General features: G+C 49.6%; 1 protein-coding gene across 1 annotated transcript; it reads left to right on the forward strand.

Moving 5' to 3' along the window:
* Positions 1 to 60: 60 nt before the first annotated feature.
* On the forward strand, positions 61 to 16,789 carry SHOX2 (SHOX homeobox 2). Its single transcript, XM_081006328.1, has 5 exons — positions 61 to 390; positions 4,054 to 4,262; positions 9,503 to 9,560; positions 9,859 to 9,947; positions 15,884 to 16,789. The coding sequence occupies exons 1-5, from the start codon at positions 93 to 95 to the stop codon at positions 16,175 to 16,177; spliced, it is 948 nt and encodes a 315-aa protein (XP_080862454.1). The 5' UTR covers positions 61 to 92; the 3' UTR covers positions 16,178 to 16,789.
* Positions 16,790 to 17,678: the final 889 nt, after the last annotated feature.

Here is a 17,678-nt window from a genome sequence, read left to right on the forward strand (position 1 = left end):
CCCTAACCCCCTTGATGTGTTTCTTGGGGGCTTGGAGCAGCTAGAGGAGGCAAGCGAGGGCGAGGAAAAAAGAGCCCAGCGCAGCGCCGGCGATGGAAGAACTTACCGCTTTTGTTTCCAAGTCGTTTGATCAGAAAGTGAAAGAGAAAAAGGAGCTCATCACCTACCGGGAGGTTCTGGAGAGCGGACCCGTCCGGGGAGCCAAGGAGTCCGGAGGATCCAGCGAGCCCGGCCGCGAGGACGGCAGCAGCCCCGCAGCTCGGGGGGCGGCCGGAGCAGGAGGCGGCGGAGGCGGCGGCGGCGGCGCAGGTGGCCGGTCGCCGGTCCGAGAGCTGGACATGGGCGCCGTCGACAGGGCCAGGGACACGGGCACCCCCAAGCTCAGCGAAGGTAACGAGCCCTCCTCTGCCCAGCGGGTCGGGGGGCGCGCCTGGCAGGCTGGCTAGAGGCAGGGGACCGCGCGTAAAGAACCAGATGCTGGGGGTACTAGGGGGAGGGGGAGAATCGGGGGAAGGGTGCTTCCTGGGGTGGGCGGGGTGGGGACCATGTGTGTGGTTTGACTCCGAGGACCCCCACCACCACCTCCCCGAATGCGCGCTGTTACGTCCGGTTGGACCTCAGCGGCGGGGGAACTTGCCAGGGAACGGATGGAGGAGGCAGAGCGCGCGCGTTGTCGTCCAGATGCGGAGCCGGCTGGTCTTTTCGACTGGGGGAAAGAGCCCACTCCATTAATGTGGATGGATACTTTTTCTGGGCCGTTTCAAAGCGGCCAGATTGTGAGAACACCGCAAGCCGGCCATCGCTTGACCGTAGGCTGCTAGTCTGGGACCTGATAATGTGTGGCGCGTTTTTCCTGGCTGAACTCTAGCTATGTTTGGGGGATGTGGGCTTTTTTGTCCTTTCTCTCTTCCCAATCCCAAGGAAGGGAATCTGTAAAATCACAATCTCTCGCCCTCCTGGGTTAGGCAGACCATAGTTTGGCTTGTGCATGTGTGTGTCTAGTTATATGCACAAATATTTCCTCCGTGAGTAAATGGGAAGAATAAAATCCTGATTGTCAGGCTTTGCGTTGAGCTGTTCTGAAAACGGTGACAGGTTTTTGAATCCGGGAGGTTATCCCTGTAATGGTTCCAATATCTTCTCCCGTTTAAAGTAATTTACGCAGTCTAGGAGCCCAATGTATTGTAAATTAAGATGTGCCGACTATTTTGTTCCCAATTGAGCGAAAATAATATGTGGCTCCGAGTTCTAGCCATCAAAATATTTAAGCAGATAATTAATTTGCTCCTGCTATGGAGACCCTTTCCTATTTGCAATGTAAAATGAGGGGGAGGGGATGTGGCACTGGAAACAAATGCGAAATTAAACGAATTTATTTCTGTTTAAGGCGGCTTAGAAACCTCCCTAAATATCATTAAAAGTTTGAAACCCAGTTGTTTATTTGTGAATGAAAGTATCAAATATTGGGCACACTAAAAGAAGGGAGCCTATATGGTACTTCTTTTTCTCCAAGTGCATTTCCTAGGAAGGGTGAATAGTTATTTGAAAACAAACCATACATTTCTAAGTAGTTATGCAATGTTAGGAACACTGCTTATAAGTAATACTGAAATCCAAGCGAAGTGTTTCGCTTTTATTCCTCGATGCTCTCGACCTCTTTAAGATTTTATACTGGTGTGTAGGGTGGTGGGGGAGAGGAAGAGGAATAAATGATAATGCGCTTTGCAAAAAACAACAACACCAAACCTCTCCTGTTTGCTTATCCAAAGATCCCCTCGGCTTTCAAGCATATTTGAATACCTGCGTGCGGTTTGAGGATGCAGATGTCATAGTCGAGGGAGGAGGGTTTATTTCAACTCTTTTGTTCAAGGAAAGTAGCTCTCTCCAGGTCGGAACTGAACAGCAGACATCATCCGGAAATGATTTTATAAACAAATTCTGAATATGATTAGAGACCAACGCAGCTCCAGTAAACAAACTTCGGCGTGGCGGTGGGCAAATACATTCGGGGAGGGAAGGAAGGAAGCAAGCGGGAGAACCCGGTTTGTAGATTAGGAAACCCCCCCACAGCCTGAATGAACCGCGTCACGCCGCCACGTTTACACCGGGCCTAGTGTCCAAAGCGAAATGTGTGAAACGGTTGGTGCTGCGGAAGAACAGACGGGAAACGAGCAATACTTTAATCAACGGGCACGGCGTTCTGCACAGTAATATCAGGTCGGAAGGTCCCTGCCCCAAGGAGCCTACAATATATATTTCGACAGGGTGAAGGGGAAACAGACGGAGGTTTAGTGGGAGGAAGCAGGAGGGTGATCAAACTTTACGCACTCTTCTTAGTTCAAAAACAGTTGCTCCGATAACGATACCATTTAGGGAGCTCGTTCTCCACCTCCCTAGTAAATAAAGGCAAGGATGCCTTGACTTCCCCGCAAGCAGGAGGCTTCAAGAAGCCATAGCAGCGGCGGTCGCGCGTCAGATCCCCCATCGACACCTGCTGCTGTGATTTTGAAAAGGTGCCACTTGAAAGGCCACGCGGGTTTCACAGCAGCCAGCGCCAACGTCGAGAAGACGCGGAGCGTAAGGGCGCTGCAGTTGTATGGGATCTTGCCGGCGCTTTCAATGGGAGGCGTGCCGTGACCGGTGCGAGAGGGAGGAAGGGAGACCTTAAAGTCTTTGGGACTTCGGGGCGTGCGTATTCCGGACTTGTTTCTTGTTGTCCCGAACCGGAATTGGGGAAAAGAGGTCCCTCTCCCTCTCTTCCTCCTGAGAAGACGGTGGAGTTCTCAGGACAGACCTGCTGCCCCTTCCCAGACAGGTGTAGACTACGCATTGCTCGGAGCGTCTCTCCTAATAATAATAATAATAATAATAATATCGCTGTCAAAGACCAAGCTGACCGCTGTGCAGGAGGAGAGCCAGCTCTTGGGCAGATTTTTAAAGTCTTTCTAGACTTAAACTTAACACACACAAATAAATAAATAGGATGGACCTGCGTTCTGCGGTGGCTTTGGCAGAAACCTGGCAGAAACCTCGGGCCCACCTCGATCAAACCGCGCAGGTCAGCGCCCTTAGAACTGAAGCAGGCGCCCGGGTCCGGGCAGGGCAAAACAAAAGTTGAGGAGGACAGGGGCTGGTCCTTTGGAAATAGAGAACTCTCTTCCCAATGACTAGGGTGGGCCTTCCTAGCCTGGAACAAGATCCAGGGCAAAACTATTCAGGGAAAGTCTGCGATCCCATAAAAGCACACTTGTAAGACTGCATGCTAAGACTTGTGAATACCTTTTTGAACTCAGTGTGGCTTTTAACTTCTGTGTAGAAGTACCTAGGATTGCGCTGTGGGAGCAGCGGTGATATATATGTGGGGGGTATAAACATAACGCATAAATGTAAGTCCCACTGGATTCAACGAGGCTTACACTTCCTAGGAAGTGCAGCCTCTAAGTTCCTCCTTTGATCGTCCAGGGGACGTGCTGCTTTCCTTCTGGTGGGCCTGGGATCTGAAGCGAAGCCACGAGCGACCCGGGCCAGGCTGCGCCCTCGGCTGCACAGGCGCCGGGTACCAGCTCGCGGGGCTCCGCTTGGGCCCTCCTTCGCTTCAGCCTCGCCACTGGGAAGAGAGGTGACCTTTGAGCGTTTCATTGATCCCTGCCACCGCTGCTCCTCCTCCTCCTCCTCCCCCCACTTCTGCTTGACTTAAGGTAAAAACACAAGTGGGGGAAGGGCCAGAGCTCAGTGGCAGAGATTCTGCTTTGCATGTAGAAGGTCCCAGGTTCAATCCCCGGCGTCTCCAGGTAGGGCTGGTGAGAGAGATTCGCCGGCCTGAAATCGCAGAGAGCCGCTGCCAGCCAGTGCAGACAATCCTGATCTCTATGGACCAAGGCTCTGATATGGCATAAGGCAGTTTTTGTGTTTGTTGGAAACCCAGATCAGGCGCTGGCCTCGTGGTTCAGGGATGGTTGGGTAGTTGCTTTTTTGTTTTGTTTTGCTTGTGTGTCTCTGGTGGTGTTTTGGTTTTGCCTCTTTATTTTGTTGTTGTTGTTGCTCCGTCTCCAGTTTCCCCCGAGCTGAAGGACCGCAAAGAGGATGCCAAAGTGATGGAAGACGAAGGACAGACGAAAATCAAGCAGAGGAGAAGCCGGACCAATTTCACCCTGGAGCAGCTGAACGAGCTGGAGAGGCTCTTCGACGAGACTCATTACCCGGACGCTTTCATGAGAGAGGAGCTCAGCCAGAGGTTGGGTTTGTCCGAAGCTCGGGTGCAGGTAAGCATGGAAATCCTTTCGGCTTCTGCTGGGGAGGGGCTCCTCCACGAGGATCCTGGGAAGGGACCTTCATACGGACTAGCTGCCCTGGGAGCTGGCACGACTCCGGATTCATTCCCACTGCGCTCCGTTCTGAACCAAGAGGCTTAGGATCGCGCGCTGCATTGGCAAGCAAGTCACAAAGTGGACTTGCTTCCTCTTTCATGGATGGTTGGTAGCGGTAGGTTCGGATCCGGTGGGTGCCCTTCTTCTGCAAGCTTTTGCTTGGGGGGGGGTGAATAGTATGGCGCTAGGAGAGGAAGGGGGCTTCCACCAAAAGGTTGTTCCTGGTCCTGAGTAGACAAGAGTGGCGAATCCGGAGTACAGCAGACCTTGTGTTGTCGTATCTGCGCGCTTTCGGCCTCATCCTAAATGTACACCTATGAGTTGGGAGGAAATGTCATTTCCTGGTGCGTTTTGCTTAGGGGCTACAAGGGGCTGTTTCCATCTTCATAGAAGAATTTTGCTTCCATAGTTCCGCCCACATCGAGATGTGCTGGCCTCTCTTGTGTCCCATTTCTTCCGATTCTCCGCTTGCTATCTTTAGAACCATCCAGGTCTATGGTATTTTACAGTATCATTTTTTTAACAAAAAGCAAAGGTCTCTGCCAGAAAGAGCTTACAATCTAAAACTGAAACAGTAGCTAGTGAGAAAAAATTGAGCCAACTGAGGAGAGTGAACAGTGCTCAAAGTAGGCGTGTAAGTGTGGTTGGTAGTGTGCTTAAGTGCGGTTTCTATGACTTCGGATAGCTAAGCTTTCCGTGTGGGGGAAAATACCGAGTCCATGTGTATTATATTCTCTTTCTGCCTTTAAACATTGATCCTAGCTCAGTTTCTTTTCTTTCTTTCTTTTTTAAAGTAGAAGGCGGATGTATGAATTAACTTTATAGAAGGGCTGACTAATAAACGAAATTGGGAGTTGCTAAAGTGTACACAGTTACAGTCCATTTACTTTTTTTAAAAGGGGAAGTAATTAAAAAAATCCCCCAGGGACTCAGAAAAGGAACAGATACAGGCAGCGCGGGGCTTGGCTAATGCAGCCGGATTTCAAAGAGCTGTTTGGAGACCATCTTCCCCTTACACTGTCCAGAGATTGCTGGGGATCTTTGTCAAGCTGCCCCCGTCCCCCACCCCCAGAGGGGAAAAAAAAGGCTCTGGTCCAGAAAAGGCAGGACTTGGGTCCAGAGGTAGAAGCGCGGCTCCAGCCAGAGGCCCGGAGACCCTTGTCCAGCGAGAGCGAAGGCGACCCGTCATTCCAGCGTCGTTTCCGCAGAAAACTGGGCCGCCTTTGTAGGAACACATGGAGAGCACTTCCAGGCCCCCCGAACATCTGCAGCCGGGAGGCTAAGCAGCGACTCCTGGCTTGTAACAGATACCTTCTCTCTCCCGCCCCCCTTCCTTCCATCTTTGTTGCTCGTAGGCTCTGCCATCTGCACCAAAACGTCTCTTCGGCTCTTAAAGGCTTTTTCTCTGCATCTTGTAATCGGATAAAGGCAGACACTGAACAGCCACGTTGTAGCAAAGGGCTGTGTGTGTGTGTGTGTGTGTGTGTGTGTGTGTAAGAGGGTTTGTGTGAGAGACAGTGCTGGGGGAGAGCAGAATTTTTGAAAGACATCGCAGCTTAAAGAAAAAGATTCTTCCTTCTTTTTTATCTGCCTCTGCTTTTCTGATTTTATAAACACACACACACCACGCTATGGAGTGTGGCTGTATGTCCATATCTATATTATATATAGATTTCTATGTAGGCGGCGATACCTACGGAGGGAGATTTGCCTGACTCAACAAAAGAATAACCAGTGCCCACCATAATCCATACAGAATAACTTTCAGAGATTTGCATAAATTAAGGCCTCCTTCCTTTTAAATGGCCCCAGAAAACGCTTCGCTGTGATTTTGTTTCAAACTTTGCTTCCCAGCTCCCATTGGCAGATGGTGAGAAGGCGAGCCTGGAAGGCGGCAGGGGTATGCGCTGGAAGCTGAAATGAACGCCCCCCCCCTTCATTCTTCCCTAGCCATCTTTACTCGGAAGTAGACACCGTGGGTTTACTTTCGAGTGAGAACGCTCAGGCGCGCAATCTAACGGCGCGCTTTTCAAAGGTGTGTTGCTTTGTGAAAATGCACAGGATCGGACTGCGCGGTCGCGATCTCGTGCAAGTTCGTGTTGACCGGCTCCCAGGTCAGCGGGCGCAAAGCCCGATCTTGTTGCCTGGAAGAGGGACCGACTCTGCTCAGGGGGCCTTCTGCTCGGAAAGCGCAACCAGGATGGCGACCTCCGGCTGTCATAATTTTCAGGATCGGTTGGCATATCTTGCTTCCTTGGAAGGAAGCGCCATTGAAAGAAACGTCACACTACGTGTGTCAGACTCCTGGGATGTTCGTTTGAATGTGGAAACGGACAGGATTCGTGCCTCCAGATGTTGACAGTTGAAAGAATAAGATCCCAATCAGCCTTCACGTCCCTCGTTGCCCCTCCTCTCCTCCCCCGCCTTTAAAAGGGTCTTGAGGGAAGAAGGATCACATGATAGTGAGGACCTTTGAGATGGAAAACAGAACTCTCCCCCCAGCGCTTTCCCCCAATATATAAACCCGGGCTCAAGATTTTAAAGCACTTTTAAGTTCCATTGATTTCAGTGGCAGAGAAACACACTCCCACTGAAATGAATGGGGCTGAAATAAGTGCCCGATCCTCTCCCCCTCCCCGGTTTACTCGGAGGGCAGTCCTTCTGAGTTCAATGGGACTTACTCCCTAGCAAGCAAACCTTACTGAACTCAGTGGGGCTTACATCTGCGTGGAAACGCATAGGGTCGGGCTGCCCAAGCACACCTGCCTGGCCCCAAGGCTGTAGGTACACCTCATATTCTCTCTCTCGGGTTTTCAAACTTTTCCCCATTTCCAACTGCCAAAGTTATCTCCTTGCCTGGAGTGAAGCTCTCTCTCCCCCCCCCCCCCCAATCTCTTCCGATGGCAGCAAATTAGATTATCATAATAATGAGACAATTATTCCGCTTCTGTGTTACACTCCACTGCACAGAGGAACAGAGAATTTTCCAACTTCTTTGTAGTGAAGCTTTTATGACAGTAATTACCCCCCAAAAGTGAGTCATTAAACGCTTTGGTGTTTCGTTTTTCTTGAAGATAAAGCTAATTAATATTACAGGCTTTTAATGAGCGCATTCTTCTCGGGTCTTATTGCGCAAACATCTAAACCCCTTTATCACTAGTTTTTTTTTGTGGTGTGTGTGTGTGTTTTAGCATTAGATAGCACGGCGAGATGGAGGGGAGGGGGGGGAGGCCTGGTGGGGATTCGGCTGGCGAAAGATGAAACGGGCCCGGAGAAAGTAATTGAGCAAGAACCAGAACAGGCGGCAACTGTCCATATCCTAGAACTGCGCTCTTTTAAGTTCCGATTCTAAAGCGGGTAGGGAGGGAGCGACGCTCAGGCAAAGTTTAGGAGTTCGTCAGCTTCATCCCAGGCCCATCCTAGGCGCCTTCCTTGCCTTTCCAATGCTGGTGGTGCAATCTACTCCCGAGGGCCGGAGGGACATGCAACTGGCCCCTGGCATTCTAATATTTCCCATTCGTTTTAGCAAAACGACTCCTAAGTAAACTCTCCCCTCCCTGAAACGCAGTTTGGAATTATAATTAGCAACAAAACGGCCCTTCTATCCTAACCCAACGGGAACTAGCCAAATTTCGCCCATCTAACTCCCCTGCTTAACGGGAGCGATCCTATTCTAGTCTACTCAGAAGTAAGTCCTATTGTGAGTTCAGTGGGGTTTGCTTCCATGTCGGTGTGTATAGGATTTTAGCTCTTAACTGAAGATTAAATGTAAGGGCTGTGCCTCACTTTTACTCGGAAAGGGAGTGAGTTGAACTGATTTTACTCGTAACTCTTTCCAAGTAAGGCTGCACCTTGCCCTCTGAGCACACCTACTAGGATAAACTTCTACTGAAACGTGGGTCTTGCTCCCGAGTAAATATGCAAAGTTTTCAGAAGCATCTTTCTTTAGGATTCAAGCCTAAAATAGTAACTGTGAAAGAGGAAAAGGAGACTGATACAATGATGTTTTGGATTTGTTTTGGGTCGGAACTGAGGCGGGGGGGGGGGCAGAGAGAAGGTAAGGGAAATCAGAGAACTAGGTTGGTATTGCATGTGAAGATGCACAGAGTTACGGATTCAGTTACTGGCTTGTGTAATTGTGTGTGTGTTGAAGTTCTAGGGGACTACTTTTATATGAGCTAAAGAATTGAAATGTGGAGCACGTGTAGTCCAAGGAAGTTGATTACTGTAAATATCTGAAAACAAGACTCCCTCCCCAAACAGAGGAGACTCCATGTTGCAGCTCAAAATGGTCACTCTCAAACTATTCGAGAATTTGAAACTTGCTACACAAGTCATCCCAATTTCTAGACTCCTCTGAACGCGAAACCCTTTGCTGTTTTCTCTTTAAAAAGTCCAAGCAAGATTTTGTCACCTCCCAACAGTTTACGTGACGCGCAGATGGCTGAAATCTGGCACGCACATAATCCAAAATTCTCTGGAGTGCAACATTTCGAAAGGGATACATTTGCTTCTCCCTAGAAACGGGAAGGGAGGGGGCTTGTTGATCCCCAAATCGTTAAGAAACTTCAATAAAACTGAAATCTGGTTATGTGGTTTACTAAACTTTCTTGATTACTATGTAAACTCTTAAAAAAAGAAAGAAAAAAGGACATGTTTGCACCTAACAGTGTAAGCCTATTCATGGCTACCCAGAAGCCAATCCTACTTGGTTTCGTGAGACTTTTCCCCAGGTAAATGCGCGTAGGGTTGTCCCCTAAGTGTCCAATTTACTGGCGTGTTCAGATGCAAACCAAAGAGGTCTCGCTTGCCCCTTTAATTGTAATACAGAAGAAAGAATTTCAGCGCCTGTGGCTTGTCATGAAACTATTAAAGGTGCATGCAAGACCCACCTCCTCGTTCCCCTTTGGACACCCTGGTCAAAACTGTGGGCCTAGATTATTTTAGGTCGCACGCGCAGTGCGGAGTTTCCAGTAAGATTTGGATTGGGGAGAGGAAGGCTCCCAGTAGGAGCCAGGAAGATAACGCTGCTGGGGTCATTGACTGGTTTTAAGCATGGCCAGAGAAATCACTGTGTGCAGATAAATAGATAGATGCGGCTTTGTATTGAGCTCGCCTTCTTCCTGTCTGTGCAGGTATGGTTTCAGAACAGAAGAGCTAAATGCAGAAAGCAAGAAAACCAACTCCACAAAGGTAGGTGAATGTTATCAGCGGCGCGCGTAAACGGGTTCAAACGTTTCTGGCCCAGGGAATACAACCCTCCCCTTTAAATTCTAGGCTCTTGGGGGCCTCCTTTTGCCTCTCCCCCAAACCTCCAGGCTCTTCCTTGCCTAAGGCTGCACACTTACCTGGAAATAAGCCCCATTGGGCACAATACGCGCCGCCAACGCGCAAAGAGCCAAGGGAGCATTCCCAGCGAAGTGAAATAAAAAATAGATGTCCTGTGCTTTTTAGCTCAGTTTCTGACCGATCCCTGCCTCTGTTCTTGCAGGAGTCCTCATAGGAGCAGCCAGCCAGTTTGAAGCGTGCCGGGTTGCCCCCTACGTGAACGTGGGCGCTTTGAGGATGCCTTTCCAGCAGGCAAGTACAAAGGGAGAATCCCGGGGGCGTCAGCCCCATAATGGTAGGAAGGGCTACAAGATGGCCTTCCCGCAGGTGCCCCATTATCTCTCTCTCTCTCTGGCTGGTCAATCATATGCGCAAAAGGAACGTTTAAAAGTTGCCTTTCTGCGGGGAGGATATTGGACGCGTGTGTGTTTTGTCTGGGCACTGAACACTCCGATCTTGAGTGCATGTGGCGTGCAGTCCGACCCGGTCTCTGTGTGCTTTCTTGGAAACAAGCTCCTGTTGAGCTCAGTGGGACTTGGCCAGCGCGTATTAAAGGCGCGCAGGGCGGCTGCTGCTGCAGCTTTTCTGCCGTTCGGTGCTGCAGATTCAAATGGTGGTACTGATTTAAAGGGGAATTAAGTCCCATTGGTCTCGAGGGAGCTTACTTCCTAGGAAGAGTGCTTAGGATCCGCATAGTCCGAAATGTGCTGAGGCGGCATTTGTGCGTACCAGGGGTCGGGAAGTGAATCTGGGTTTCCCATTAGATGCTCAGGGGATCTCGTTCATGCTTAGTATTTGGAAACGCCGTGGGGTTTCCTTTCTCGAAAGTGGAACGCAGGAAGTTATACAGTACCGAGTCAGATCATGAGTCCAGCTGGTTCAGGATTGTCCAAAACTGACTGGAAGTGACACAGAGATGGGTGTTCCCAGTAATACCTGGAGTTGGCAGGGATTGAAACTGGGAGCTTTGGCATGAAAAGCAGGTGCTCCACCACGGGGCTGTGGCAGAGGACCACAGCTTTAAGGGCTCATTTAAGCCAGGTTCTTTTTCAACCTCCTATGCATGTTTACTCAGAACTTAAGGCGTTTAATGTGGCTTATTGCCTAGTAAATTCACATAGGGTGGCAGCCTCAGTGAGCCTGCCCAGCTCTCTGTAGGCTCCTGTGAATTCCTGAGCTGCCACCCAAATGAGAGGAATTGATTTTGATGGGTTTATCAATGCAAAAATACATAGGTGTGCATGACTAGACGGTGTGTGTATTTATTTAATTCTAGTAATACGATCAGTAGGGGGGTGGCCAGTTGTGGTTTCTTGAAAAAAAAACACAAAAAAACCCTCCAAGTTTTATGTGGCTTTATGAACTAGCAGGCATGTAGTCTGGATTAATTTTAACAGGAGAGCCTGAGTCCTACAGATACCACTTTTATTTCCCCCTTTTAGAGTAGTGTCTATCTTTAGCAACCTACATTGGTAATGAAAAGAAAACCTTACAAGCTTTATGGTAAGGTATCCCTGGCACAGTCAAGTCCTCTTCCAAAGTGGGCAGCTTGTTATCCTCCTAACATTTTTGGCCTTAAACTCCCACCAGGCCCAGCCAGTGTCGCCAACGGCCTCACATGATGGGAACTCTGGCATAACTTCAATGGGCATAGACATTCCTAACTCAGCCCCTGCCCTGAAATATGGTAATTACTTGGAAGTTATATTCAGCTGATTTCAACAGAGCTTCTAAGTAATCTAATTAAGAATAAGTATGTTGGACCTCAAAACTCAGTGGGTTCTTCTTCCATAGCTTTCGTAGATTAATTGTCTTCTGTCCTAGAGAAGTTGCACATTTCAGGCTTATTGACCTCAGTGGTCAATGTTCTAATGGCAATGATATTGGTGTGCTTTAAATTGAAACTGCTCATCATTTGGTTGTAGACAAATAGCTATCTCTTAAGCACTGGTTTTAGGCACATGAAACTCAGTGGGGCTAACCTCTGACTAAACATGCATGAGCCATGTGTAGACTGAGAGATTCTCCCTTGCGAAATGAGGGTAAGGAGGGGAGAGAGAAGACTCTGCCGGCCGTCTGCATCCATGATAAATAAAAGCAGTGGCAACAATAGTTGTCTCAAACTGTGGATGGTGCTGGGGTTGATAAGGTGTGGGTAATAACACCATAAAGGTCATATGGGAGATGACTGAGAGCAACAGATGTGTACAGTCATTAGAGAGCTGAGAGGAAAGGAGCAAGATAAAGGAGGGCCCTCTGCACTGTCTTGATGCTATCAAGGCTGCAGTCTTGAAGTTCAGTGGCATTTAAGCAAACTGAATGTGTGCAGGATTGTAGCCAAGGGCAGGTTAGCATCCACGGCGAATGCCTGTTTCTCCTTTTGCTCTGTTTTTTTTTTTTAATTAAATGGACCTTAGGGCAGGATAATTACTTCACCTGTCTTCAGATGGTGTGGACAGATGAGCAAGCAAAAGTGTTTAGAAAAAAATGGTCAAAGCAGATGAGTGAACAAGCAAACTGGAAAAAAAGGGCAATTAAGCCCATTCATTGGAAAGCAGGACTCTGTGTTAAGTGTAGAGGGAGGAGAGAAAGAGAAGTGCAGCCAATTAGCCTCTATTTTGCTTATGGTTAGTCAACTAGCATGCAAAACCAGCTGGCAGTAACCGCAAGCAGAAAACCAGAAGCAGTCGACACAAGAGGGTACCTCTTAGCCATAGCCAAAGAAGCACTACTTATGAGTAGAGCCTGCAATAAGGTACATGCTGCTGGCAGAAGGCACACGAAACTGACAAGTTAATCAATGTAGGACATGGCCCAACTAGTCAGAACATTCAGGGAGATTAGGAAGGAGCATCCATCCACAGATCAGTGCATACTTACTGCATTTCACAAGGCCGTCCAGGAGAAATAGCTTGCATATTTAACCAAATCACCAATTGGATTGTCTGCCAACCAGAAAGGCTTAGTTTACAAGAGGAAATGTGCTAGGCAGGGATGGGGAACGTGTGGTCCTCCAGCAGTTGTTGGACGTCAGCTCCCATCAGTCTCAGCCAGTCCAGTAAACTCAGAAGAAAGGCGACCAGGGATTATGCATGCCAATGGTCAGAAGTGATGGGAGTTGTAGTCTAGTAACAACTGTCAGGCCACAGGTTCCCATCCCTGCGCTGGAGGATTATGCTTGCATGAAAGTAACATAATGTGACCTGGAAGTCTTTTGCGCAATCCCTAAAATATGGCAGTGAGGGGTAACACTCTGCACATGTTTATAGGATGAATACTATCACTTGGCTCAGGGCTCAATGAGTCAAGGCTTAGACCTGTTACAGGCTCTGTGACTGCGCTCAGAAGCAGTTTTTCCCCACTACTTGGGAACTACAGAAAGACCTCACATGCTTGGGATTAAGCCAGAGGTTTTCAACCTTTTTGAGTTCATGGCTCCCTTAACCAACTACAGTGGACGCTCGTGTTGCGAACGTGATCCATGCAGGATGCATGTTTGCAACCTGCGGGTTGTGATTCTGCACTTCTGCGCATGTGCAAAGTGCGATTTAGCAAATGCGCGACCGCCAAAACCTGGAAGTAACCCGTTCTGGTACTTCCAGGTTTTGGCGGTCCGCAACCCGAAAAAACGCAACCTGAAGTGTCTGTAACCCGAGGTATGACTGTACATTCTTTTTGCGGCACCCTGTGGGGCTCAGGAGCCCAGTTATGTCACCCCTTGCCTGCAGAGCTGGCAGCCTCTCACCCTTTTTCAAACACCCTCCCTCAGCCTCCTCTCCCCTCTTCTTGGGGATCCTCCAGGCATCTGCTGCTGACACCCCAGTCTCTGAGCTCACCCCAAAGAGAGGTACCTCCTCATGCTGCCCCACGGGGGCCTGGGAAGATGATGCTCCCAGCCTTAGTGGCCCAACGGACACTGGCCAAAGGTGAATGTGAGGCCAGCACCTTACCTTGGGAGGCAGCAGCGGCACCAGTGGGTGCTTCTGGGCCTGCTTGGTGGAAAGACGCCACTTCAGCACGGGACACTTGGCTCCCAGGCAGGTCTTGCACACAGCAAGCACAAGAAAGGCCAGCCTGGCCTCCCACTTGTCTGTCCATTGCCAGCCGCAAGGGCTGGTGGACTGGCTGGCTGGGCTTCCTCGCCTGCTTGCTTGCTTACTCCAAGGCTGCCTCAGCTTCTGGCAACCAGCACTCCCTGGCCAGCCCCAGAGGTACCATTCGCCTGGGGAGCTTGTAGCCAGGGCGCTGCAACAAACAGCTGTGCAAGCCTTTGGGAGGCAGAGAGGCGAGCGGGCATCAGAGTATAGGGGAAGGAAAAAGGGATGGAGGCCAGCGTTGCCTGCGGCACGCCTGACCATCATGCAAGGCACCCCAGGGTGCCATGGTTGAAAACCACTGGATTAAGCAATAAGTGTGTCTTTTTCAGAAATAGCCTGTCTTAAATAATCACTCAAGGACCTGGGGAAAAAAATCACAAATTGTGGTCTGGCTATAGGTAAAGGTAAAGGGACCCCTGACCATTAGGTCCAGTCGTGGCCGGACTCTGGGGTTGCGGCACTCATCTCACTTTATTGGCCAAGGGAGCCGGCGTACAGCTTCCGGGTCATGCAGCTAGCATGACTAAGCCGTTTCTGGCGAGTCAGAGCAGTGCACGGAAACGCCGTTTACCTTCCCGCCGGAGCGGTACCTATTTATCTACTTGCACTTTGAGGTGCTTTCCAACTGCTAGGTTGGCAGGAGCAGGGACTGAGCAACGGGAGCTTACCCTGTTGCGGGGATTCGAACCGCCGACCTTCTGATCGGCAAGTCCTAGGCTCTGTGGCTATGCTGTGCTCTAATTCTAAAGCTGTGGGGGACTGGCTATGATTACTTGGGTCCTAAGGAAAGGCATTCTGCACATGCTCAGGGACTTTTGTTTTGACAGAGGCCAGATATTTCAGGACTGTGATAGAAGTTCTGAAGCTGAGGTGTATACCTCAAATGCCGTTAACTGGTTATTGCTTTCCTGAATATGATGACCTGGTTGTTTTCAGTGCCAGCAATTAGGTTTTGGTTAGTTTTCTTCATTCAATTCATTTGTTTGGAAACTGTCTGGTAGCTGGGGCGGTTGCCTTGCATAGAGAAGGGTCCGGGTTCAGTCCCCAGTATCTCCAGGTAGGGGTTGGACAAACCTAGACCTGGAGGCCCAGCGTGCTGCTGCCACTGCTCATTGTAAGGGTAGCCATCTATACAGAGATGGATTGGACCCATGGTCTGACTGGTCTGACAAGGCAGCTTCCTGTGGTGTTGTGCAAATGTAAGGCTTCGGTGCTAATGGATTAAATTCCATTGAACACTGATGATGGTTTCTTCCAGTAAGCATGCTGAACAAATCACAGAGTGATAGAATGGTAGCATTGGAAGGGACCGCGAGGGTCATCTAGCCCAACCCTCTGGCATGCAAGAATCTTTCGCCCACCATGGGGCTCAAACCACAACCCAGAGATTAGGTGTCTCATCAACCCAAAATAAATCCACGCTGCAATCTTAGTTACATTTTGCTCAGTGAAAGTTCCACTCTTCCCAGTGGGCCTTACTATTAGGCACAAAGGGTTGTAGCCCTCAATCCAGCCGCAATCAGACTTGTGCGCACGAACCCTTCTCTCTCTCTTTTAAAGGCAGGTACTAAAACAAAAACACAGAGCCTAATCCTAAGCATCTTCAGTGCTCCATTTATGAAGAGTAACATCCTGTGGCCTTTTAATATGTGGTGGGTTTTTGTGGGGAGGGTGGTTATTGGGTTGTTGTTGTTATTTTGATTATATATTTTGCAGTTTCATAATTTGATTTTGTGAAGTGCCCTGAGACCTCCTGGCAGTCTAGGGCAGTTATATAAATTCAACAAATAAAACAGAACAAAATGAGGGGAAAGGTAGCAAAGGGGGATCCATGCAAGCCACAAACCCCAAAGAATCTTCTTCCTCGGTTAGTCAAACCACGCACCCCTTTAGTCTCTTCCCCACCCCGCTATAAACAAGAAGTAGCTGAGGGTGGCACTGAAAGTGTATTGAGAAGTCACGTCTCCTTGAGTTCCGCGGGCCTTCCCCCCCCCCCAAGTGGGCTGAGGCGGCTTGGAGCCCTGGAGGCTGCGGGGAGGGTTTGAGATGGCGGTCGTCCTAACACTCTTGTCTTCCCCCCTCCCCTTTCAGGACAGTCATTGCAACGTGACGCCCTTGTCCTTTCAGGTGCAGGCGCAGCTGCAGCTCGACAGCGCCGTGGCGCACGCGCACCACCACCTCCACCCGCACCTGGCCGCGCACGCGCCCTACATGATGTTCCCGGCGCCGCCTTTCGGGCTCCCTCTGGCCACGCTGGCCGCCGAGTCCGCCTCGGCCGCTTCGGTGGTGGCGGCGGCCGCGGCGGCCAAGACCACCAGCAAGAACTCCAGCATCGCGGACCTCAGACTCAAAGCCAAAAAGCACGCGGCCGCCCTGGGCCTGTGACTCTTCCTGCAGCCTCAGCCGCCGCCGCCGGGGCACGTTGCACTCCCAGCGCGCGCGTGCGCAGAAGACTGCCCGCCGCCTCTTCCTCCTCCCTCCGCGGCCAGCTCTCCTCTACTGAGGCCGACACGGAGCCGGAGGAAGGGCTTTGCCACCCCCCACTTTCTGTCTTGGTCCTGCGCGACTTAAAATGTGAAAGACGAAAGAAGCACGAGGCGTTCCCCGGAACGAAACAATTCTCTCTATATTATAGACCCAAGGCGATGAACAAATAAAAGGAACAATGTGGGTGTTTTTTTTCCGTTTTAAATGGAGGGAGGGGAAGAGCTCCCTTCTACTACTGCTAATAATATAATAAGAATACTAAGGAGGAGAAGAAAACGTAGAGCTTGCTCAGAAACTGGCGGGAAGATATATACTTATTTAAAAGAATTAGATGAAATAGACGCGCAGCTGGGAAGTTCACAGGTTTTGAAACTGACCTTTGTCTGCGAAGATCACTTTAATACGAGAAATTTGATAAGAGAGGCGGGCCTCCTTCCACGTTGCATCAGATACTTGAGTTTTAACAGCCACAGTCTGGAAAACGGAGATGAGAAGGAAAGAAGAATTTAAAAATTGGGGGTAGGGGCGGTGGGGGGGCGGTGGATTTTTTTATATATATAAAAAATGTGTGTGCGTGTGTGTGAAAGAGAGAGAAAGACAGACAGACAGACGGTTATTTCTCTGCCAATTTCCAATGGGAAAAGTGAGTGACCGGGACTCTTCTTCTACTAGTGGAGTTCCGGGTCTGCATGTATTTGTTTGCTTTATTTTTATTTGTTCTTGGCGTCCCTTCGGATCATTTGCACTTCACCTCGATCAGAACCACCATCACAAAAAGGAAAAAAAAAAAACCCCTACACAAAACGAAGCCAAGTCTCTGGATCCCCCAAGAGAGAGATTTGAACCCAAGGCCCCGATCCGGAGAAACCAGCCTTCTGACCTTATGCATAGCCTAAGCTCCTTGAAATCACTGCGGGGACAGGATTGTAGCCTCAAGTAAGCACTGAAGTTTACAATCCTCTCTGCAAGGGAAGATAAAACTCCCACTGAGCACAGGGGCTTACTTTCGAGTAAGCAGGCGCCCTATGACCCGCAGATTTCGGATTTTTCTCACCTCTCCAAAAGGCCCCCCCCCCAAAAAAAAACCCCAACAACCCCCGTTTTGGGCTCAGCAGTCGAGCTCGATGAGGTCTGGAGATTTCGAAAGGTTGGTGATGGCATTTTGGTTGGTCTTCATCGCAAAAAAAGCTATTACCACCCTGGTAGAATTTTGAATGCCTTCCACACTTAATGGACCATCTCGGCTGCTTCTATTTTCCAAGCCGAGCAGAGGAGACTCCACCTCGCATCAAAATCAATAGTCAGTCGCGACTGACATAAATTCTATTGATTTCGATGGAACTGATGCGCGACTAACTGTATCCGGATCGGGGCTTCCAGCTTTTTTAATTATTATTAT

This window comes from Podarcis pityusensis (genome assembly GCF_964106645.2).
Source record: "Podarcis pityusensis genome assembly, chromosome: 5".
Classification (NCBI taxonomy): domain Eukaryota; kingdom Metazoa; phylum Chordata; class Lepidosauria; order Squamata; family Lacertidae; genus Podarcis; species Podarcis pityusensis.